This window comes from Chiloscyllium punctatum, chromosome 23 (assembly GCF_047496795.1).
Source record: "Chiloscyllium punctatum isolate Juve2018m chromosome 23, sChiPun1.3, whole genome shotgun sequence".
Classification (NCBI taxonomy): Eukaryota; Metazoa; Chordata; class Chondrichthyes; order Orectolobiformes; family Hemiscylliidae; genus Chiloscyllium; species Chiloscyllium punctatum.
Window position 1 is genome coordinate 80,745,854 of NC_092761.1, and position 22,858 is coordinate 80,768,711.

The 22,858-nt window shown below is 40.6% G+C and overlaps 1 protein-coding gene across 8 annotated transcripts in view; it reads left to right on the forward strand.

Moving 5' to 3' along the window:
• The window catches only part of LOC140494165 (alpha-1,2-mannosyltransferase ALG9-like), a 276,263-nt gene that overhangs the window by 83,127 nt on the left and 170,278 nt on the right, over positions 1–22,858 (forward strand). For all 8 annotated transcript variants that reach the window (XM_072593258.1, XM_072593259.1, XM_072593263.1 and 5 more), the window contains 2 exons: positions 3,983–4,105; positions 11,216–11,370. In XM_072593258.1, the coding sequence (XP_072449359.1) occupies positions 3,983–4,105; positions 11,216–11,370 (278 nt within the window). The remainder of the gene's footprint in view (positions 1–3,982; positions 4,106–11,215; positions 11,371–22,858) is intronic.

Sequence of the window (22,858 nt, forward strand, 5' to 3'; positions counted from 1 at the left end):
GAAATCCAGATGTTGAAGACACATTTCTTGGGGCCATTTCCCTCAAAGAAAGAACCCTACCTTGTGACTTATTCCAGATTATTTTCATCACCTTCATGCAGTGTAGTGGATCATCTTTTGATTTTAAATAAAAAGGGAAGTATTATTTGGATTTGTACCTGCCCAAACAGACTCACCTCCCCAGAAGGTACATCAACAAGTACCCCCATACATTACTGCCTCAGTTCCAGGCATTTCTCTGGACAGTGTCAATACAGCCTTAAGACAATAGACAATAGACAATAGACAATAGATGCAGGAGTAGGCCATTCTGCCCTTCGAGCCTGCACCGCCATTCAATATGATCATGGCTGATCATTCCTAATTAGTATCCTGTTCCAGCCTTATCTCCATACCCCTTGACTCCACTATCTTTAAGAGCTCTATCCAATTCTTTCTTAAAAGAATCCAGAGACTGGGCCTCCACTGCCCTCTGGGGCAGAGCATTCCACACAGCCACCACTCTCTGTGTGAAGTAGTTTCTCCTCATCTCTGTCCTAAATGGTCTACCCCGTATTTTTAAGTTGTGTCCTCTGGTTCGGCACTCCCCCATCAACGGAAATATGTTCCCTCCTGCCAGAGTGTCCAGTCCTTTCATAAGCCTATACGTTTCAATCAGATCCCCTCTCAGTCTTCTAAACTCAAGGGTATACAAGCCCAGTCGCTTCAGTCTTTCCGTGTAAGGCAATCCTGCCATTCCAGGAATTGACCTCGTGAACCTACGCTGCACTCCCTCAATAGCCAGAATGTCTTTCCTCAAATTTGGAGACCAGAACTGTACACAGTACTCCAGGTGTGGTCTCACCAGGGTCCTGTACAGCTGCAGAAGCACCTCTTTGCTTCTATACTCAATCCCTCTTGTTATGAAGGCCAGCATGCTATTAGCCTTCTTCACGACCTGCTGTACCTGCATGCTTGCCTTCATTGACTGGTGGACAAGAACACCCAGATCTCTCTGAACAGCCCCTTTACCTAATTTGATACCATTGAGGTAGTAATCTGCCTTCCTGTTCTTGCCACCAAAGTGGATAACCAGACATTTATCCACATTAAACTGCATCTGCCATGCATCTGCCCACTCACCTAACTTGTCCAGGTCACCCTGTAATCCCCTAACATCCTCATCACATTTCACCCTACCACCTAGCTTTGTGTCATCAGCAAATTTGCTAATGTTATTGCTGATACCATCTTCTATATCATTTACATATATTGTAAAAAGCTGCGGTCCCAGCACGGATCCCTGCGGTACCCCACTGGTCACTGCCTGCCATTTCGAAATGGAGCCGTTAATCACTACCCTTTGTTTCCTGTTAGCCAACCAATTCTCTATCCAATCTAGTACTTTGCCCCCAATCCCGTGCGCCCTAATTTTACTCACTAACCTCTTGTGTGGGACTTTATCAAAAGCTTTCTGAAAGTCCAGGTACACTACATCCACTGGATCTCCCTCGTCCATCTTCCGAGTTACATCCTCAAAAAATTCAAGAAGATTAGTCAAGCATGATTTCCCCTTCATAAATCCATGCTGACTCTGTCCTATCCTGTTACTATTATCCAGATGTGCCGTAATTTCATCCTTTATAATAGACTCCAGCATCTTTCCCACCACTGAGGTCAGACTAACTGGTCTATAATTTCCTGCTTTCTCCCGCCCACCCTTCTTAAAAAGTGGCACAACATTAGCCGCCCTCCAATCCTCAGGAACCAACCCCGATTCTATTGAACTCTGGAAAATAATCACCAGCGCATCCACGATTTCCCGAGCCACCTCCTTCAGTACCCTGGGATGCAGGCCATCAGGTCCCGGAGACTTATCAACCTTCAGACCTAACAGTCTCTCCCAACACCAAATCCTGGCAAATAGAAATTCCCTTAAGTTCAGGTCCTTCAGCCACTGTTACCTCAGGGAGATTGCTTGTGTCTTCCCCAGTGAACACAGATCTGAAGTACCCATTTAATTCCTCTGCCATTTCTTCGTTCCCAGTAATATATTCCCCTGCTTCTGTCTTCAAGGGCCCAATTTTTGTCCTAACCATTTTTTTGCCTTGGACATACCTAAAAAAGCTTTTACTATCCTCCTTTATATTCTTGGCCAGTTTACCTTCGTACCTCATTTTTTCTCTGCGTATTAATGTCCTTATACCCCTCTAGCCCTAAACATGTTGCTGTTCGTTTTTTGTTTTCTTTTTGTTCCATGAATGGGCTGTTCGGCTCCACAAACAGGGACATTTACCTCCCCTCCCCCACTAATTAATGCCACATGTTTATTCTTCTCCCCACCCAGGGGTGCTACTCCCCACTTTTATTCTTTTTGCTGCAGCTCCTTTATTATCAATGACTGCCCTTTAATTGCTGTGAGTTGCCACTTCATGATCGTCTATTGCCCCTTCAGCATTATCTTGTTGCACTGTCATTACTGTGTATTCAATGCCATCCCCTGCACGGTTCCCTCTGCTCTTATTTGCTGCCTGAAATCACCCTTTTGTTTTAACTCACCTCACTGCCTTCTTTCGTCTGGCAGATAATCAAATGGCCTGAGGTGTGATTTCAAAAAGTGACTGTCTCTTCCCCTGATCACACTTTCTGTCTACCATAGATGGGGACTCCTTTTATTAGAGTTCCCACTGGGACCTATGCCATATTAGTGTCAGTATGTATAAGGTAACGGATTCTCAAACCAATCTGTGTGTTGATATGATCTGGAGATGCCGGTGTTGGACTGGGGTGTACAAAGTTAAAAATCACACAACACCAGGTTATAGTCCAACAGGTTTAATTGGAAGCACACTAGCTTTTGGAGCAACGCTCCTTCATCAGGTGATAGTGTGTTGATCAACTGTGTGTTGATAGGTTTTGTTCGAAGTGAAGGACAAGGGAAGAGAGAGCATAGACTCTGAAGCAAACACTGTCATTGTACAGTGACAGTTCTCAATGATATAATGGTTGGACTTCAAATCGGATAAGTGAGAAACGATTGATCTGACAATCCAGGTTGCAGTTTTCTGTATTTTCTATAGCTTATGTAATCTGTTGATCAAGTGTACTTGAAATATTCACATGATTATAAAAATACTGCTTTCTAAATGATAAAAAGTATTTTCCTCAAAGTCTAACACAATGCTGAAGGTTGGTGTATTGATTAATTCAAAAATACAGATCCTCTTCATTTAAGAAAAGTGACAAGTGCAGAGCAGGTACAAATGCCTGTTTAAAATGAAACTGTCTATCTTTCAAATACCATGTTAAATTGTTTTGATGAATTTTAAAAATCCCAATCACAATTGGTCAAAAAGTGAGAGAAGTCCTTGCGGTGTCTCTCAGCTCACAGAGATTACCTGGTTAATTATTTCACTGCTCTTTGTGGGGTAATGCCGTACAATTTAGCTGCTGTGTCTGCTCCCATATCAACAGTAACTACACTGAATAAGGCATTTAATGGCTGTGGAGCACCTTGGAGCATCCTAAGTTCTGAAACGTAATAGAGTCATAGTGTATAACAGCATGGAGAGGCCCTTCAGCCCATTGAGTCCATGCCACTCATCAAGCACCTATCTAGTCTAATCCTATTTCTCATCACTAGTCTTTTTAAATGTATAAATGCAACTTCTTTCTTTATTAGATACAATTCCCTTTCGATGAATGAACTTGGTACAGATATAAATAGAGACTGTAGCTAATTTGTACGATTCTTGACAAAAACTAATCTGTAAATATCATACAGGTAAAGAAAGACTTGCATTTAATTAGCAACTTTCATGCCCTGTGAATGATTTATAGCCAATGAAGTATTTTCGAAGTGTTGTAAATGGATGATGTAGCAGTGAAAGAGAAGTACAAAATTGAAGGTCAATGTATGTTTTACTCTGCAATTGGCTCCATTGAGTTGTGGCAAGTTTGCCTTTTATTACCAGCTTGTTTCTCAATGTTCCCATCCTTCCAGGCACCGAGCCGTGGTCATTCTATTTTATCAACGGATTCCTCAATTTCAATGTGGCTTTCGCTCTGGCTCTCTGCGCGCTGCCTCTAACTGCCCTCATGGAGTTCTTGCTGCAAAGATTTAATGGTAAGGGTCCCACCCAACTCACTTGTAGAAAATTCTCATGCTATAATGATTTTTTTTCTTAATTTGTCTAAAGCTGAGCTGAGCTGTCTGAATTGATCAGGCTCAAAACAGTGTTATTTCGTAAACCTTTATAGAAGAGGACATAAGTCAACAGAATGGTTATGGAATTATCCTTTTCATTATTGCCTTGAGTATTGCCTTGTATCTTGTTAGGATTGCTGGTATATAATTTAATTTTAAAAGCTTCTGAATTAATAGTCTATTGTAAACTTAAAAAAAACACTATTCATTTGTTCAATGCATATGCAAACAGGATGTCGCAAATGGCTATGGGATGTCACTCAGGGTTTGGGGAGTTTGCAAAATGTGAGAATTACACAGATGCCTTGAAAGTATCTACATCCTCCATCCATTAGGCATTGCTGATGGGATCCAGGGGTTGAGGATGGGAAAAGCTGAGCATGAGTTGAGGTCTTGCCCATTGCTGTGGGTTAAACTATCCCCACAGCCAGTAATAGGTTGCTGCGAGTGAAGTGGAGGCCAATAATGGGACTGGATTTGGTCATGTAGCGGCCAAGTAACAGCTCCTGATAGTAGTCAAGCAAATTGATATGCCCAATGGCAGTGCTGAAATCATCTGTCTACTTGGACTTTACAGAGGACCTGGTGCAATGACACAAAGTTCCTTAACCTTAATATGGTTTCAGCTGGAACTTTGCTTTTCTTTACAGTTCTATAATCTCTTGGCAATAATGTGGTTAGATAAGAAATCTGCTTCTTGTGTACTTGCAAAAACCTAAATTAGAGTGGCACGGTGGCTAAGTGGTTAGCACTGCTGCCTCACAGCACCAGAGACCCAGCTTCGATTTCCACCTTGGAGCACTGTCTGTGTTAAGTTTGCACAGTCTCCCCGTTTCTGCGTGGGTTTCCTCAGGGTGCTCCGGTTTCTTCCTACAATCCAAAGATGTGCAGGTCAGATGACTTGGCCATGCTAAATTGCTTATAGTGTAAGGTGTATTAGTCAGGGGTTAATATAGGGTAGGGGAAATGGGTCTGGGCGGGTTACTCTTCGGAGGGTTGGTGTAGACTTGTGCTGAAGGGCCTGTTTCCGTACTGTAGGGAATCTAATCTAATCAAATCAAATTTCGTTTTCAAGAAGGAGTTAGGGCTGAAGGGATAAAAGGGTATGGGATGAAAGTGGGAACAGGGAACTGAGTTGGATGATCAGCCATGATCATATTGAATGGCAGAGCAGGCTCGAAGGGCCGAATAGCCTACTCCTGTTCCTATTTTCTGTGTTTCTGTGAATGATGCTCCTCCATTATCCATTAGAAATGTCATTTGTTTAGTTCCCCAACTCTGTTCCTGATTGCAGGAAAAGCGATGACCTTTATGGTTACTTAGAGTCATAGAGTCATAGAGATGTACAGCATGGAAACATTCCCTTCGGTCCAACCCATGCCGACCGGATATCCCAACTCAATCTAGTCCCACCTGCCAGCGCCTGGCCCATATCCCTCCAAACTCTTCCTATTCATATATCCAGATGACTAAAGAAATTGAGGGTTTGGTTAAGAAAAAGAAGGAAGCATATGTAAGGTATAGACAGGATAGATCGAGTGAATCCTTAGAAAAGTATAAAGAAAATCGGAGTATACTTAAGGGGGAAATCAGGAGGGCAAAACGGGGACATGAGATAGCTTTGGAAAATAGAATTAAGGAGAATCCAAAGGGTTTTTACAAATATATTAAGGACAAAAGGGTAACTAGGGAGAGAATAGGGCCCCTCAAAGATCAGCAAGGTGTCCTTTTTGTGGAGCCACAGAAAATGGGGGAGATACTAAATGTATATTTTGCATCAGTATTTACTGTGGAAAAGGATATGGAAGATATAGACTGTAGGGAAGTAGATGGTGACATGTTGCAAAATGTCCAGATTACTTCTCAAAAGGTTTTTGTTGGGGTTGTCTCGAGAAGAAAAAACCTTCCTACCTGTTGTTCTTGCCGTTTGACGAAGGGATCCACAGGATGACATTGTGTTATAATATGGGTGAGGCGTGTTTCTTGGGCTCTTCTACTAATTAGACGAGTATAGAAGGAGGACAAGAGGGAAAGAACTGAAGAGGTACAATGACTACATTTAGTCTGTCTCCTGTTTATGTTGAAAAGCATGCACCATCAGGAAGTGATAAAAACCGAGTGCACTGACATCAGTTGGTCAAAATTGACAGTCTCTAAATATGAACATATTCAATCAAGGCATTCAGAAGGGAATCGGATGGTTATTTGAAAAGGAAGGATGTTCAGAATTACACAGGAAAGGCAGGAAAATGGGACTAAGTGAAATGCCTCATTTGGAGAGCCAGTGCAGACACAATGGGCTGAATGGCCTCATTCTGCATTGCCATACCTCTAGGATTCTGTAAAGAACAATGTCTTGATTTAATTTGGAGTAGCTGGTACTAAGGGTACTACAATCGATTGTTTTCCCTTGCTAAGAGAGAGGTGAAAACAGTCATAGTGGCAGCTATCAAGTTGTCCCCTTTCCTGGGAGGTGTATGTGTGAACATCAGATTAGGGAAGGGGACTGGATATCAGATGCCCACACTCGTCCCTCCTTGTTTAAAGCATCAGCCAACTGATACCATAAGCTGAATAGGCCAGTCAGCCTCTTTCTGTGCTGCAAACCTTTGCGTTTCATTGTTGAATCTTTCACTCAAAGAAAGCTCACTTGCAGAAATATAGGCTCTCCAGGCTATTCGGAATTCAAAGAAGGAACAGCAATTGAACATATTCCTCTTGTTTGTTGTGATTTGACCCTTCATATGATTGAACATCACTCCAAGTATGTATATGTGAGCCATGTTACAAGTTTGACTGATTATCTTAAATTGGTTGTTCGTGTAGATAGTTGCATGCTTGGGATTACACAGCAAATTTGGTCCTATTGGCGACTCAATCTAACATTGGATGATTTGGTTTGGGTCTTGCAGCATAAGCTGTTTGAATATGGTCTGTACTCTGGATTAGTGGTGCTGGAAGAGCACAGCAGTTCAGACAGCATCCAACGAGCAGTGAATTCGCTGCTCGTTGGATGCTGCCTGAACTGCTGTGCTCTTCCAGTACCACTAATCCAGAATTTGGTTTCCAGCATCTGCAGTTATTGTTTTTACCACCATGGTCTGTACTCTATCTAATGCAAACAACCAAAGATGCATGCTGCTTAATTAAGATTTCCAAAAAGAAGACCAAATATATGCTGGACATCTGACCTATCAGTTCCCCAAACAAAGGGTGTTTACAAATCAATTTAAAATAGACATTAACTCCTCTAAATTCCTGCTGCCTTCATTGAATTTTATTGATACAGTTAGTAACGACAAAGAGGAAGATTTAACAATATGATTTCCTGAAGAGAAAGCCACCAGAGAGCACTATTGCCTTATATTTAGCTTCAGTAGTTGAATTATTTTAGCACACCCCATCTGGAATAGGTTCACACATTCCGCTTAGGAAAGCAATCTTTAAATGACTAAAAACCCACTTATTTAAAGAAAAGATCTGAAGAAGTTATCTTTAAATGTGGAAAGTGGAAAAAGTCTGAATAATTCTCAGTATTGATATGTTGTTGTATTTAACTGCAGCAAATATTTATTTTTTTCATTCCTTGACTTCAAAATAGTGACATGTAACATCACCCATTGTGGGTCTACACAAAGTTGATTTTTGTAGATCTTGTGATGCCAAAAGTAAATTTAACACACAAATAATACCACTGTTTGCTGAATTAGTGCTGTAAATAGTTCAGTACAAACCTCCAAATGTAAGAAAATGGAAATTGGAGGAAGAGTAGGCTAAATATCTTCTCATGAACACGGCTAATCTTTTACCTAAGGTCCACTAGTTATGGATATGAATATAATTGATACTTTTGAAGGAAAGCAAGACACACAAATGAAGGAAATACAACATGTAATTAAATTACACTGGAATATTTAAATTAGAAATGACGAGAGGAGACTTGAGTGGAATATAATCACTGGCTTGGAATCCCTGGGTTGAAGGGCCTGTTTCTGTCTCTCATATCCAGAATAATCTGCTTTCTTGCCTGCTTGTTTCCTTACATCTATTGATTTCTCTTTTGAATCTACTCAATGACTGAACATCCGCACAATGTCTGGGTTGAAGATTCCAAAGATTCAAAATGCTCTTGGTGAAGCAATCTCTACTCATCCCAGCCTTTAGATTAAAAGAAAACTCTCTGAATTCATCCAATTGGCAGAGCAATGTCAGTCCCAGCTTGAGTATGTTAATGGGTCCCAGTCTCCAGGTCAGAGAATTCCAAAAACTTCTAACCTTCTGAGAGAAGCAATTTCTTTTCATCTTTTTGTTAGTTACGACTCTTTATCCTAAAACAAAGCCTCCAGTTCCAGATTCCAGAACATCATCTCAGCATCCAACTTATTGAGTCTCCTCAAACTCGATAACACCACTTTTCATCCTTCGAAACTCCACCCAACCTGCTCAGCCTTTCTTCATAAGACAAATACTTCATCTCAGGAATCAGTAAAGAGAACCTTCTCTGATATATTCTCAAGCAAGTATATCCTCCTTACATAAGGCAATGAAAACTATCTGCAGTATTCAAGTAATTTTACTTGGAGAGAAAGGAGTTCTAGTTTCCTCAAAATTACCAGAGAATAACCAATTCCAACTGTGTCGTGATTTTCTTCTGATCCTTTCACAGGTGATCGGAGGGTGTAAAAAAGGCCTTAATGTTAAACAGCATTAGAAGCTAATGGGTGCATTGCTTACAGCCTGTCAGTAAAGTGCACCATAATGCCTGCCTTCATCCTTTCAAACCCCATTTCACCTCTCTGACATTTAGTAAATTGCTACTTATGTATTTGTCTGTTCCCAAAGTGACCACTTTACATGCCATAAACACGATCCATCGATGCAAATCCAAGAGCACTCTCAACCTTTAGATGGGTGTTTGTTTCCTTCTGTTTAAGGTTAAAATGTTGAAATTATTTTTCAAACTGTGTTATGAGCTCAAACTGTAGAGTGGCTTCAGCTTGAATCATTTCTTAATTAACTTCTCTTCTTTTTAATATCAGCTTGAAATTAACTACATTGCACTAAGTTCCAGAACTTGCATACTCTGTTTATTCCTTAGATTTACTCTGTAGATTCTCCAGCCATATCATCTTACTGATTCATAAAACTTGTCTTGATAAGGAAAGAGGGAAACAGTGACAAAGTTATAATGTCACTGGACTGAGAAACCAGAGGCGTAGGCTGATACTCTGGAACATGGGTTCAAATCCCACGATAACAGATGATACATTTTGAATTCAGTATAAATCTGGAATGAAAAAGCTGACTTAATGATAACAATGAAACCATTGTTGATTATCATAAAAAGCGATCTGTTCACTGATGTCTTTTAGGCAAGGAATTCTGCCATCCTTACCCAAGATGGACAATAAAGGCCAGCGACACTCACAATTAATGAACAAATTTTTTTAAAAAGTTCTTAAAAAGGCAATGGAAATAAGCCATCCTACGGTCCAGCCAATTTTAACAAGACACTTTGTGCACATCTCTTATGCTTTTATTCAACAAACAATGAGCCAGATTTTTGTTAGCAAGATAAAAAGGTTGAGTCAGAAAGTTTCTTTATTTATGTCCATGGGAGAGGGAAGGGAGAGTCCCACTGATTTAGAAGCAGTTCAAATGCACCTTGGAGGTATGTGAGTGCAAAGGCAGGCTGGATAGATAACTGACCTTGGTCCTCTGGGAATTTTTCTGAGCTGTATTAAAGGCTGTTAGGCCATCAAGCGCTCATCCATTCAACTCCATGCCCTCCATACTTCCCACGCCAAAATGGACATAAAGGAGATTGAGAAATAGGATTGATATCGATGATGGGATCTTTAATGCCCACTTGTGAGGTCAGACAGGTCATGGTTTAATGTCTCATCATAAAGGCGACGCCTCTGACAATACAGCATTGCCTCAGTATTGCAACAGAGTGTCAGCATTAATTTTTCTGCAGAAGTCCTGGAGTGGGACTTGAACCTGGCATCTTGCAGCACAGAGGCCAGAGTGCTATCAAGCAAGTCTCAGCTGACATTGTCCTCCCAGTTATTTTACAATTGCCACATTTGGGTCTGAAGTTACTCAGATATTGTATTATAAAGTGTGATTTTTTTTAAAAAAGAAATCTATCTAACTGATAGATGAATCAGTGGAAACTGCTTCCATCGGTACCATATGGAGTCTGGCCCATTGTCTGATCACTTGCTTGCTACAGTAACAGTTCAGCCAAATATGTAAATATATGTTAATTGAGAGAAATTCCAATTAGAAAATAATTTAAAGTTAAGTATTATAAACGTACAATATAATCCTTGACCACAAATTCTGTGACTTAATAAGTCAATGCAACACCTTGCAAAGATCTATCAGTGGGTGGTACGGTGGCTTAGTAGTTAGCACTGCTGCCTCACAGCACCAGGGACCGATTCCAGCCTCGGGCAACTGTCTGTGTGGAGTTTGCACATTCTCCCTGTGTCTGCATGGGTTTCCTCTGGATGCTCCGGTTTCTTTCCACAGTCCAAAGATGTGCAGGTCAGGTGAATTGGCCATGCTAAATTGCCAATAGTGTTTAAGGATGTGTGGGTTGGATGCATTAGTCAGGGGAAATGTAGGGTAATAGGGTTGGGGAATGGGTCTGGTTGGGATAGTCTTCGGATGGTTGGTGTGGACTTGTTAGGCCAAAATGGCCTGTTTCCACAGTGTAGGGGATTCTATGATTCTATGAAAACATTGATTGGCATTAGTGCATGTCAGAGATGAATTGTATTTTTCAGTTACTTTCTACCAAATTATTATAAAAAACTAGTTAGGTAAAATGTTGCACTAGGGGTTATATCTTACAATCAGGTAGGACTGCAACTTTGTCTAAAACTGGAAGTTTGTTGCATGATAAAGCTTTATGGCAGGAAAACCATTTTCAACTGTCAACCATTTCCTGCATGTTGCTGTGTCTGACTTTGTGCCAGTTTATTCTTCATGTAACGTTGACTCTTCTCCTTGTTACAGTGCACAATCTTGGCCGTCCCTATTGGCTGACCCTCTCACCAATGTACATCTGGATTCTGATATTCTTCACTCGACCTCACAAAGAAGAACGTTTCTTATTTCCAATCTACCCTCTCTTCTGCCTCTGTGGGGCAGTTGCTCTCTCTGCTTTGCAGGTAAGTGCTTGGTTTGATGTGGGTCTAGTCTCCCTCTGTCCTTGAAAGGATCTACAAGAAAGGATTTTTCCATGAGAACATTTGATGTTTATAAAACAGAAGTTAACCCTCCTGTTTACTCTCTGGCCATCCCTTTAGTTGCCTGACTGTGATAAATTATGTTGCAAAATTAATGCTAAGAAAGTGATTCTCCAACATCTAAGAGTGTGTAGTCCATGTGTGACCCTGCATATTACAGGTAGTTCACTGTGGAGCAGGAGGTTAAGTCATGGCTGAAGTCAAACCTGTTTTAAACTAGCGTCCAAGCTTCCATGGAGTGACAACAGGGGTCACTGGGTAGCATTTGGAAGCAAGGATCCTGAGTCTTTTGCCACTTCTGCCTACAGTGGGTGCTGTTGCCTACAGTGGGTGCTGTTGCCTTCAGTGGGTGCTGTTGCCTACAGTGGGTGCTGTTGCCTTCAGTGGGTGCTGTGGATGCTGGCACCTTCATTCCTGTCCTGGATAGAGACTATTTTCTCATGTTATCACTCCAGAAATGGGGTGAAGTAGGACTGGACAATAGTTTCACCTAATATCTCTGATTTAATGTTCTCCACACACTCAAATGATAATGATTCCTAATCATGGCAATTGAATATGTTGGATGTCTCTCTTTTTATTTGGGGTTCTGTCATTTACCTGTTATGTATTGCAATTGCATTATAAATTTATTGTGCTATTTATTATATAAATCTGTTTATTACAATATTCTATTTATTATATACAGGTTATCGTAGATTTATGAACAGTGACTTACAAATGCTTGGACTTATAAGCAAGATCCCAAATTAATATTAATTTTAAGAATATGACATATTAATATTTACTCATACTTAAGAATGGCCATTTTATATTGTGCTGTACAGTGTTCTGACTTGTGTATGAACCAACTTACTTCTGTATGAATATACTCAGGAACGGAACCAGTTCATAACCCAATGTCAGTCTATAAATCTATCTATTACATTTATTTATTACTTGACTATTTATTAAATTTATCACCTAAATATGTTGTGACTTCTCTGAATTAGCTGGGAACTTATACTTCCCCACAGGCTTCTCTGAGACGTGCCTCGGCCAATCAAAGTTGACTTGCCAAACAATTGCCACCCTTTTCTTCTGTCATATAAATTGTTGTGATCATGTAATGTTTGGCATTCTTAAGTTTGTGCTAATAGATGCCAGATGAAAAGCTTGGGACAACTGTCTCTCTTTACTGCAACATCATTTATTTATTTTTTCATGAAAGTTGCAAGCCAGGATTCTTCATAAATGAATTTGGTAATCCATCATCAGTACTCATTGCATGCAAATTATTATGACAGTCTAACAGCCTCATGGTCATTTTTATTAGCAATAACTTTTCATTCCTGGATTTGAACTGAATTCAAATACTGAACGGCAAGTTGGGTCTCAAATTTTCAGTCTCCGAGTTATTAGTGCCAGTCTTTGGAGTAGTAACAGTTGATTAATATAATTTTCTTATCCAAATGCTTTAACTTTGGATTGAAACCTGTATAGTCAGTTCTGTCTAATCCATAAAGCGCACATCAATAGTGTGGAGAAGGTTAATAAACTGTCCTGTGTGCATATATATGTATTAATGTGCCTGTATGTATATGCATGAGTACAGAGCTGTCTGCCCTTTTGCATCTGTGATCCAGCTGCCAATTGATAGCTGCAGTGTTGGTTTTAGCACCACTCTGAAACAGGCAATTCCACAGGCAAGTGAACTACTTATCTTAGTTGGATGATTGACCACATTAAGTGTTATTTGGGAATGAAGAGTGACTCGTGTGATTAGCCAGTGGGGTATGATTCTGATACCTAAAGTCAAATGGCACTAGAGGACAGGTGATGGGTAGATGTTGAGTAAGGGTAATTGGGTGAGAATTTGACTGAATATATTACATACATATATAGGGAACAAATAATTATGAGGTAGGAGGAGACAGTGTTCTAGTTGGAATTAAGCTCTAACAAGAAAAGCTTAGACACTGTCTAACCACTATTCTTACCTTGGTGTTCATCACTGGGAATACAGTGGGTGAAGATACCTCATGAACTGTGTGTTTGTATGAAATCCAGCAGACACAGATCAGTGATTCTTAAAAAAATTACAAATTCTGCATCTCTGTATAAACAAAGATTCAAAATGGCGCTGACACCGTATAATTCCTACAGCAGATCTAACTCTAACATTTCTTATTACTGTTCTATACTTTGAAACTTAAATTCTAAATCTGTAAAAATTACCAATAGTGTTCTTTTAAATCTACTTAGCTTGCCAATGTTGATCTTGTTTCACGCACGCCCTGTGCAATGTAACCTGTATGTCTCTATCTAAATTTGTTTTTCACCCTATGATCTGTATGTTCTTGTTTACTATGATCTGCTCGTAAACAAAGCTTTTCACTGTATGTAGGTACACGTGACAGTAAATTAATAAAGAAAATAACATGCCTAATTTTTCACCAAAATTGGCTACACTTCCTGATGAAGGGCTTTTGCCTGAAATTTCAAGTCTGCTGTTCCTTGGATGCTGCCTGACCTGCTGTGCTTTTCCAGCGTCATACTTTTCGACTCTACATCTCACAATAACATGAGATTCCCATGTGGAGTCATTTAGTAATAGCCATGGAAGATCTCGATGATAAAGTTAATATTGGACAAGCAACAAGAAAAAAAAAGTAGAATTTTTGAGATACTATTTCACTTGATTGTGGAATTGTCGGTATCAGAATGGTGCTAATACCATCTTTGTAGCTATCAATTGGCAGCTAGATCACAGCCTGGTCCAAGGGGATTGTGGCACAATACAGTACACGATGTTTGTGTAACTGAACTGAGATACATTAAACCAGGGATTGTACATGCAGTTTCCACACAAAATATTAATAATCCTTGTTGCATTTTTTTTAAAAATAGAAAAATAACATTTGTGATCTATATGGTTGCATATATCATTTTAAAAAGAATTCAATCTAAAGTATAAGATAAATTCCTATCAGATTACATGCTAGATTATACTGTTTCAGCAAAATGGTTGTTACATAAATATATTTTTCACTTCAGACTGCACTTTCTGCACATCTCTTCCCAAAGGGAAAAAACAAGCTTATCCCAGTACATTAATCACCACCAGCTTACTGTTGTTTAATTCCAAGCATTGATACTGACACCACTCTGTTTAAGGGTTGGGGGGATTGGCTAGCTCAGTTGGCTAAATAGCTGGTCTGTAGTGTAAACTGAGGCCCAAATAAGGGTTCAATTACCACACCCTCTGAAGTGAGCAGGGAGCACTCTCCTTTTCAACGTCTTCCCTTGCCTGAGGTTTAGTGACCTTCAGGTTAAACCAGCACCTGTTGTCTCTCTCTCTCTCTCTCTCTAATGAAAGAGTAGTCCTGTGGACCAGTAGGGCTACAGTAACTTTAGCTTTTATTTAAGGGTTACATTTTATGGTGAAACCCAGCAATTCAAAGCTCGGGGCAAATTACTGCAGATGCTGAAATCTGATCTGAAAACAAAAAGCGCTAGACATCACAGCGGTTCAGGCAGCATCCATGGAGAGAGAGCAAGCTAACCTATCAGGTCTAGATGACCCTTCACAGCTGAAGTAAAATGTGGAGGGGGCAGCATTTATGTTTTAGTGGGAGGAGTGGTGAAGGTTTTGCTGTGGTGGAGAAAAAAAAGGATGTTGATGGTTTGCCTTGTATGATTGAAATGTAAGAAAGACACATAATTTTTCTGCCTATCTGCCAGACTGGAAAGAACAGGCAGTCCCTCTCGGTTAGTGGAAGGGGCGACAACACATGGTGACAGAGGATGTGACAAGCACAGCTAAAAGAGAAGGAAGGAATGGGTTCACAATTTGAAAGTGTTGAACTCCATATTGAACCCTGAAGATTGTAAACTGCCTAGTTTGAAGATGAAATGTTGCTCCTCCTGGTTGCGCTGTGGTTTGCAGGAGCATTGCAGCAATTCAAAGCTGCTTGTATTGGGAGTTGTTTCTCTTCTGAGCCAAATTAAGATTGAAATCTTGGGGCCTGTCAAAGGCAATTACAAACACCCAAGCCACATGAACCAACCAGCTTCTGATGACCGAGATTGGCAACAGTTTACACCAGGCGAAAGTGAGGACTGCAAATGCTGGAGATTAGAGTCGAGAGTGTGCTGCTGGAAAAGCACAACAGGTCAGGCAGCATCTGAGGAGCAGGAGAATCAGGAATGAGGGCTTTTCGAGGAAGGGCTTTTGTCTGAAACGTCGATTCTCCTGCTCCTCGGATGCTGCCTGACCTCCTATGCTTTTCCAGCACGACACTCTCAACAGTTTGTACCAGCTAAAGGGCAGATCAATCAGATTCCACATTCCTGTACCTTATCCGATAGGGAAGGCAATGGAGTTGCAGTATTACAGCTAGACTGTTAATACTGAGGCTGTGGTAATGTTCTGGGCACCCAGGTTCAAACCCCACCATTGGCAGATAGTCGAATTTGAATTCAATAAAAATTTAGAACAATTGCCAATTGTTGGGTAAAAGCTCAACTGATTAAGTAATGTCCTTTCCAGAAGGAAACAGACCTGGTCTGACTGCCATGCAACTCCAAACTCATAACAATGTGTTTGCCTCTTAATTGCCCTCTGGGTGATTAGAGATGGGCAGTAAATGAAGGCCTAGCCAGTGATGCCTACATCCCTGGCAGAATTTGGGTGAGAACAAGACTGTGTTAGCCCATATGTTTAAGTAGCTCCTCTGCAGATATTTGCTGGGTTCACACATGGGAACTGAGTGACCAGTGTCAATGAAGCTGACCTCAGTCAAGAAGTCAGATGGCTAGATGTCAACTCGCCCGTAGGCAGTGTAATTCAATAATGATTTTTTTTATTTACATAGGTATGGATCTACACAAGCTCAGACTGTCTCCTTCCTGCAGTCTGTCTCTCCAGCTGTTATCCAACCCTGTGATTATCTATCACCATGATATCATGATCTTTTAAACAGGTGCTATTAACTGCCCATCAAGAGAACAAGAAAGAAATCGTAGAGGAGAAAGTAAAGATGAATTTGTAAAAATTGGAGTAATCTGCCGGGGGAAATTACTTGTTTTTCCAGTTCCTATAAGCTTTCAGTCGCAAAGTTGATCTGACTTAGTTCTGGTTTAACTGCATATACCTACTGAAAATTCACAGAGGGGTTTTGGGAGGCAGGGTCACCTGATATCTGGTAGCTATGAAAGGTTCTTGATAAAACTAAGTTGCAGTTGTTTATTATTATTTATAATATTATCCTAATTATTTATTTTTCCCTTTCTCTTCGATGGCGCACTGTAGTGTTTGACAATGACACAAGAATGATTGAGATTGAGAATTTCTTGTGCAGGGAGCATCAAACCATCTCCTCGTTGCCCCATGGTACATTCTAGGGAGAGCCTCAACCAGATGATCTGACAATTAATGAGTTTTGGTGGAATACAAAATTTTATGTTGACTTCTCGGTCTTATTGCCAACTTCACCTGCAATTTGCCGACTGTTCTATAACATAGCTGCAGCAGAGGGAAATCATTCTTATCTCCGTTTTAAACAAAGCTCTACATAAATTGGAAATTATTCGGGTTTCCATGGTTATAGAATAGTTATGATTTTTTTCAAAAAATCATATCCATAAAATGTGTAAATATTTGAGGAGCAGGGAAAATATCTCATAATATACATAATTCAGTGGTATTCTTAATTTTTACATGTTCCTACTCCCCAATACAAATGCAGGACTTTGAAAACATGATGCAAGTTTAAAACTCAGGCCAATTTAAGCCAGGAAGCACAGAGCTAACAATTAATGATTGTATGAGTTTAAATATATAACAGATTCCCATGAAGTTGATTACTGAACCAGTTGGGGTTTTTACAATAATTCAACTTTCATTTGTTATTCTCCTGGTACAATCCTACAAATTACGAGGTTTATTTGAACTCATGACTTCTGAATTGCTAATCAATATACTATAGTAGATTTTTTTAATCAACCTGTCAGATGTGTTATGATACATGTCTGGGGCAAGTGAGACTTGAACATGGGCCTCCTGACCCACAGGTAGAATCACTACCACTGCAGTACAAGACCCTCTACTGTACTATTGTACCATTCCAGTGCATGGTGAGAGCTGGAGTGGGATTTAATCCCACCATTTAGTATAATGTGCACGCATTAATTTATAGAATCCCTACACTGCAGATAGAGGCCTTTGGCCCATCAAGCTTGCACTGACCTGCAGTAGACCCAGCCACCCACCCTATCCCTGCAACCCTGCATTTACGAGCATTAGCCCACCTAGTCTGGCACCCCTGGACACTATGGGGCAATTTGGAATTAAGAATCTAATGATGACCATGAATCCATTGTCGATTCTCAGAAAAGCCCATTTGGCTTACTTATGTCCTTTAAGGAAGGGGATTGCCATCCTTACCCAGTCTGGCCTAAACATGACTCCAGACCCACAACCAATGTGATTGACTCTTAAACCACACTCTGGGCAATTAAGGATAGACAATACATGCTGACTTAACCAGCCATGCTCTCAATCTGTGAAAGAACTAAAAAAAATTAACATGGCCAGTCCGCCTAACCTGCACATATTTGGACTGTGGGAGGAAACTGGAGCACCCGGAGGAAGCTTACACGGATATGGGAAGAATGTGCAAACTCCACACAGTCACGCAGAAAGGCTGGAATTAAACCTGGGTCCCTGGTGCTGTGCGGCAGCAGTGCTAAACACTGAGCCACCACCACACCCAAAATCCTGAGTTTAGTTTTTGTAATACTGGCTGAGTTGTTTGTGATATGCCTGAGTAGGGAGGTGAACCCTACCCTGCCACAGTAAGCATGTATTCCATTAGTCCATCTGTTGTCCAACACAAATTTATGAACCAAAGATGCAAAACTGTGTGGTGCAGCAGAATTGTTCAAACACGGCCATCATTTCTACCTCGATAATTATTTTGTAACTTGTCTCCCAATTTCTGGGAAGGACAGACTTTGCTGTAACTGCAAGCAGTTCCCTGCTGGATATGTACATTGTGCTATGTTGCTGAGAAGATTGAATAGGGTTGCATCTAGATCCACTTGAGGAATTTTTGAGTTTAAAGAGAAGTCTCCCCAAAAAATGTATTTAAATCAAATGACAACTAGAATGAACTGTGATAGTGTCCTACTCGAGAAAGTAACAGTTAGTTTAATTATTAAATTGGACTCCGTTTTTTCCTATGCTATCTACTTTAAAAATGATGTGGCAAGTATTTGATGTTGCACTTTTTGAATTTCAGAATATTTTCATTCTTTCTCAACTTGGGAATGAATAAAATTTCAGGAAAAAAGTTATTGTGAGCAGCTGTTGATAGGTTATCTAATTTAAGGCAAAATCTTTGATAACACTATGCAAAATGGCATGACCTCTTTTTCAATCATCATTAATATAAACTGTCAAACACATCACATTACTGTGCAGTGGTCTTGCCAGCTCTGAATCCAGGAGTGGAACAGTAACTGGACTTGCTGCCGCACTTTCTAATACGAAGCTGCAGAACTTACTTCACTTTTGAAGTGTTTGAGGTGGCTTTGTGCTTTGCATACTTGCCTGAGTTGGAAATTCAGTTCCCACTTCAGAGACCTGAGCACCAGATCTTGCCTGACACTCTGGTGTCCTACTGGAGGAATGCCCAACTGTTGGAGATGCAATCGTTAAAGTGATTTGAACTGAGACTTGGTCTGCAGTCTCAGGTGGATGTACAAAATCCTGTGGTTGCCATGCAGAGAAGAGCAGGAGAGATTCTACTTGTGCACTGGCTGAACTTTTAAGCAACAGCAGTAAAACAGAAAACCACGTTGTAGTTTGTCAGACTTTGCTGTGTGCATTTTACCTATTGTGATTCCCACTTTGCAACAGTGTCCATCTGCAAAAATACGTCAGCAAAATACTTGGTTACGAAGCATTTTGGGATTGTCTTGAGGTCACGAGTACTGCTATATAGATCCAAATATTTCCAGCCTCTTTTTTTTGAGGCTGCTTTAATTTTTACTACACATGGAGGATGGTAGCTGTCATGAGGCAGCTTCAGCCTCCATTGTAAATGTTGAGCAGCAAAGTTGGAGACCAAAACTATGAGAGAGTTCCTCTGAATGAGAGATATTGCCCTGGAGTTATAGTTGTGTTCATGTGCCCACCAAGGCACTCCCTGAGGGGCTAATAACACCAGAATCATATTGATAAATGATGCAGAAGATTAATGTGTGCTGTTCAAAAAGCACCAGTAAAATTCACTCTACAATATAAATCTATCAGTCGCAGGTTATTTGTCACTTTTACACAAATATGACACTTTAACTGCATCCCAAGAGAAGTACAAAATGATTAACGATGAAAATGAATTACAGACAGCTTAAAAGGAACACCGACTCCAGCCTGCAGGAAATAGTGTATTCCTGGCACATCCAGCCATGAAAGGTGGTGGACAAATAAATAACAAGAAAAGAAGGCTCCACAAATGTCCCCATTCTCCCTGATGTGGGAGCCCAGTGTATCAGTGCAAACCTGTATTGCTTGCATCCATCTTCAGCCAGAATTGCCTCTTCTTCTGGGCCCCAGCATCGCAGATGCCACTTTTCCACAAATTCAATCCATTCAGTGTGATATCAGGAAACAGCTGGTAGCACTGGGTTCTGCAAAGGGTTAAGGCCCCCAACCGGATTCACCAATATTACTGAAAATTACTGAAAATTTATGAATTAGTGTAGCCTAGCCAAGCTATTCCTCTACATCTGCAACACTGGCATCCACCGAGCAATGTGAAAAACTGGGCAGGTATGGCCTATACTTCAAAAGCAAACCAAATCCAACCCGGGCAGTTACAACGCCATCAGTCTAATTTCTATGAAGCGGTACTTTCTCTGGTATCGACTGTGGCTTTGATGCTCAGCATGAGTTCCACTAGGGACACTCCACTCCTAACCTAATTATACTCAAGGTCCAAGTCTGTGATGAAGTAAAGAGCTGAGTGAGTGAACGAGTTGAACTCCAGAGATGAGATGAGCGTGTCTGTCCTTGACATCAAGGCAGCATTTGTTCAAACGTGGTGTCAAGGAGTTCTAACAATACTGGAGTCAGTGGGAATCAGAGTAAAACTCACCGATGGTTGGAGTCATAACTGGCACAAAGGAAAGTGGCTATGGTTCCTCAGGATAGGATATTTCTAATCAACCTGTTCGGAGATGCTATTACACACCTCCTGGAGCATGTGGGATTTGAACCTGGGTCTCTTGCCTCAGAAGTAAGGACAGTAACATTGCTCCACAGATTCCTCCTACATTTAATTCAAATTAAACTTCACGATGGATTTGAACCCATGTACCCAGCTCATTGACTTGGGGGTCTTCTACTTCTGGATGACTAGCCCGGTGAATTAACCAGTATGTCACCACTATCCCTAGTTCCATAAGGTGGTGTGTCCTAGGCTCAACTATCTTCAGTTGTTACAATAATGATCTTCCTACCATTATAAGGTTATATGTGGAATGTTTGCAAATGATTGCACAATGTTCAGTGGGATTTGTGATTCTTCAGATACAGAAGAGTGTGTGTAAAAGTGACAAGGTCTTGACAGCTTCCGCACTTGGGCTGATAATTGACAAGTAACATTTATGCCACAAAATTGCAAAGCAATGGCCTGTTCCAACAAGAGAGAATCTAATAATTTCTCCTTGCTATTTAATAGTGAGGGGATTTAGCAATACTCACACTATTGACATTTTGGGAGAGCCCATTCACCAAAAATTGAACTGAACTGAACTACCCAAATAATACGAGGAAAAGCGAGAGACTGGAAATTCCGTCACAAGACACTCACCTCCGGTTCCCCAAAACGTTTTCAGCCATCTATAAGGTACAAGTCAGGATTCTCCCCACTTGCCTGGATGGTTGTAGCTCCAATAACACTCAAGAAGCTTCACACTATCCTGAGCAAAGCAGACTGCTTCATTGGCGTCACCCCCCCCACCCAACTGCCTCTTGTGCAACCCACATTCCTACTAGAATGGTACTGTTGCTGAGGGAGAAAGAGAGAGTGAGAGAGAAAGCATGTAAACCTCTCTTTATCTGCCTGTCCCTCCAGAAATTATGCAGATTGCACAATTTTCTGTCAGCCATTTCTGAACCCATTGAAGTGAAAGCAATTCATTCTCAATCCCAAAACACCACCTGAAGAGGAGGCTATTCTGAACCACCTCAGTCTAAGACCAAAACAAAGTGGCCATCCTGAATTGATGATTTGAGCAGATCCGGCAGCCGGATTAGAGGTCGATCATGAGAGGAACAGAATTCACATTTCAGGACAGTGATCTCTAATCAGATTTGTTAACTTGTTTTCTCTCTCCGTAGTTGTTGCCGGAATGTCTCCAGTATTTTCTGTATCTTTTTAATATTGTTTACCAGCCTTCTGCAGCTTTCAGATAAAGCTAAATATTCAGTTTAAATATAACTGAACACACAAGGAGAACTGAGAACCACAGTACTTCAATTGCAAATATTTAAAAGTTGTCAATTAATTCATGAATTATCCAATGAAAAAGGAGGCAAAAGCAAGGAACTTCTTGTTTGAGGGGAATGATCTAGAATACTCTAGCAGTGTGTTCTTTATTTGTTGGAAAACATGTTAATGTTGTTCCTTAAGCTAGGATTGGCGTAATATGGAATTGAAAGGTGAGCTCAGTGAACTGGACAGATGGAGTTCTGTTTAACCAAAAACTCTGCTCCAGGGGAAGAAGCGACCTCTCTCTAATCATACATAAACCGTTGGCCATCTGCACTTGCAATTTAATCAGCCATCTCCTTCGAAATTTGTTGGTCTAACAGAAAATGATGCAAAATATTCTTGACAATACATGCTGTTGACTTGTGAGGTGCTTCTGCAGGGCTGGTATATTGAGGACAAGTGCCAAAGCATCCAAAACAGCATATTTTAAATTGAAAAGGGGACCACTGTCCTGAAATGTGAATTCTGTTCCTCTCATGATCTACCTCTAATCCGGCTGCCGGATCTGCTCAAATCGTCAACTCAGCATGGCCACTTTGTTTTGGTCTTAGAGACTGAGGTGGTTCAGAACAGCCTCCTCTTCAGGGTGGTCTTTTGGGATTGAGAATGAATTGCTTTTCATCTTGGAGCATCAAAGATATTTCAGCTGAAGAATATGTGGAGATATAAATCTGTTGAATATAAGGAGAATGGAGATGTGCATATTTATAATGCTGTTGCAAACAAATCTTTTGGCCATGGATATAAAGCAAAGTCAAAAAGACGGCAGATGTTGGAATCCAAAGTAGACAAACAGGAGGCTAGAAGAGCACAGCAAGCCAGGCAACATTTGGAGGTGGAGAAGTCAAAACTCTTGGTATAACCCG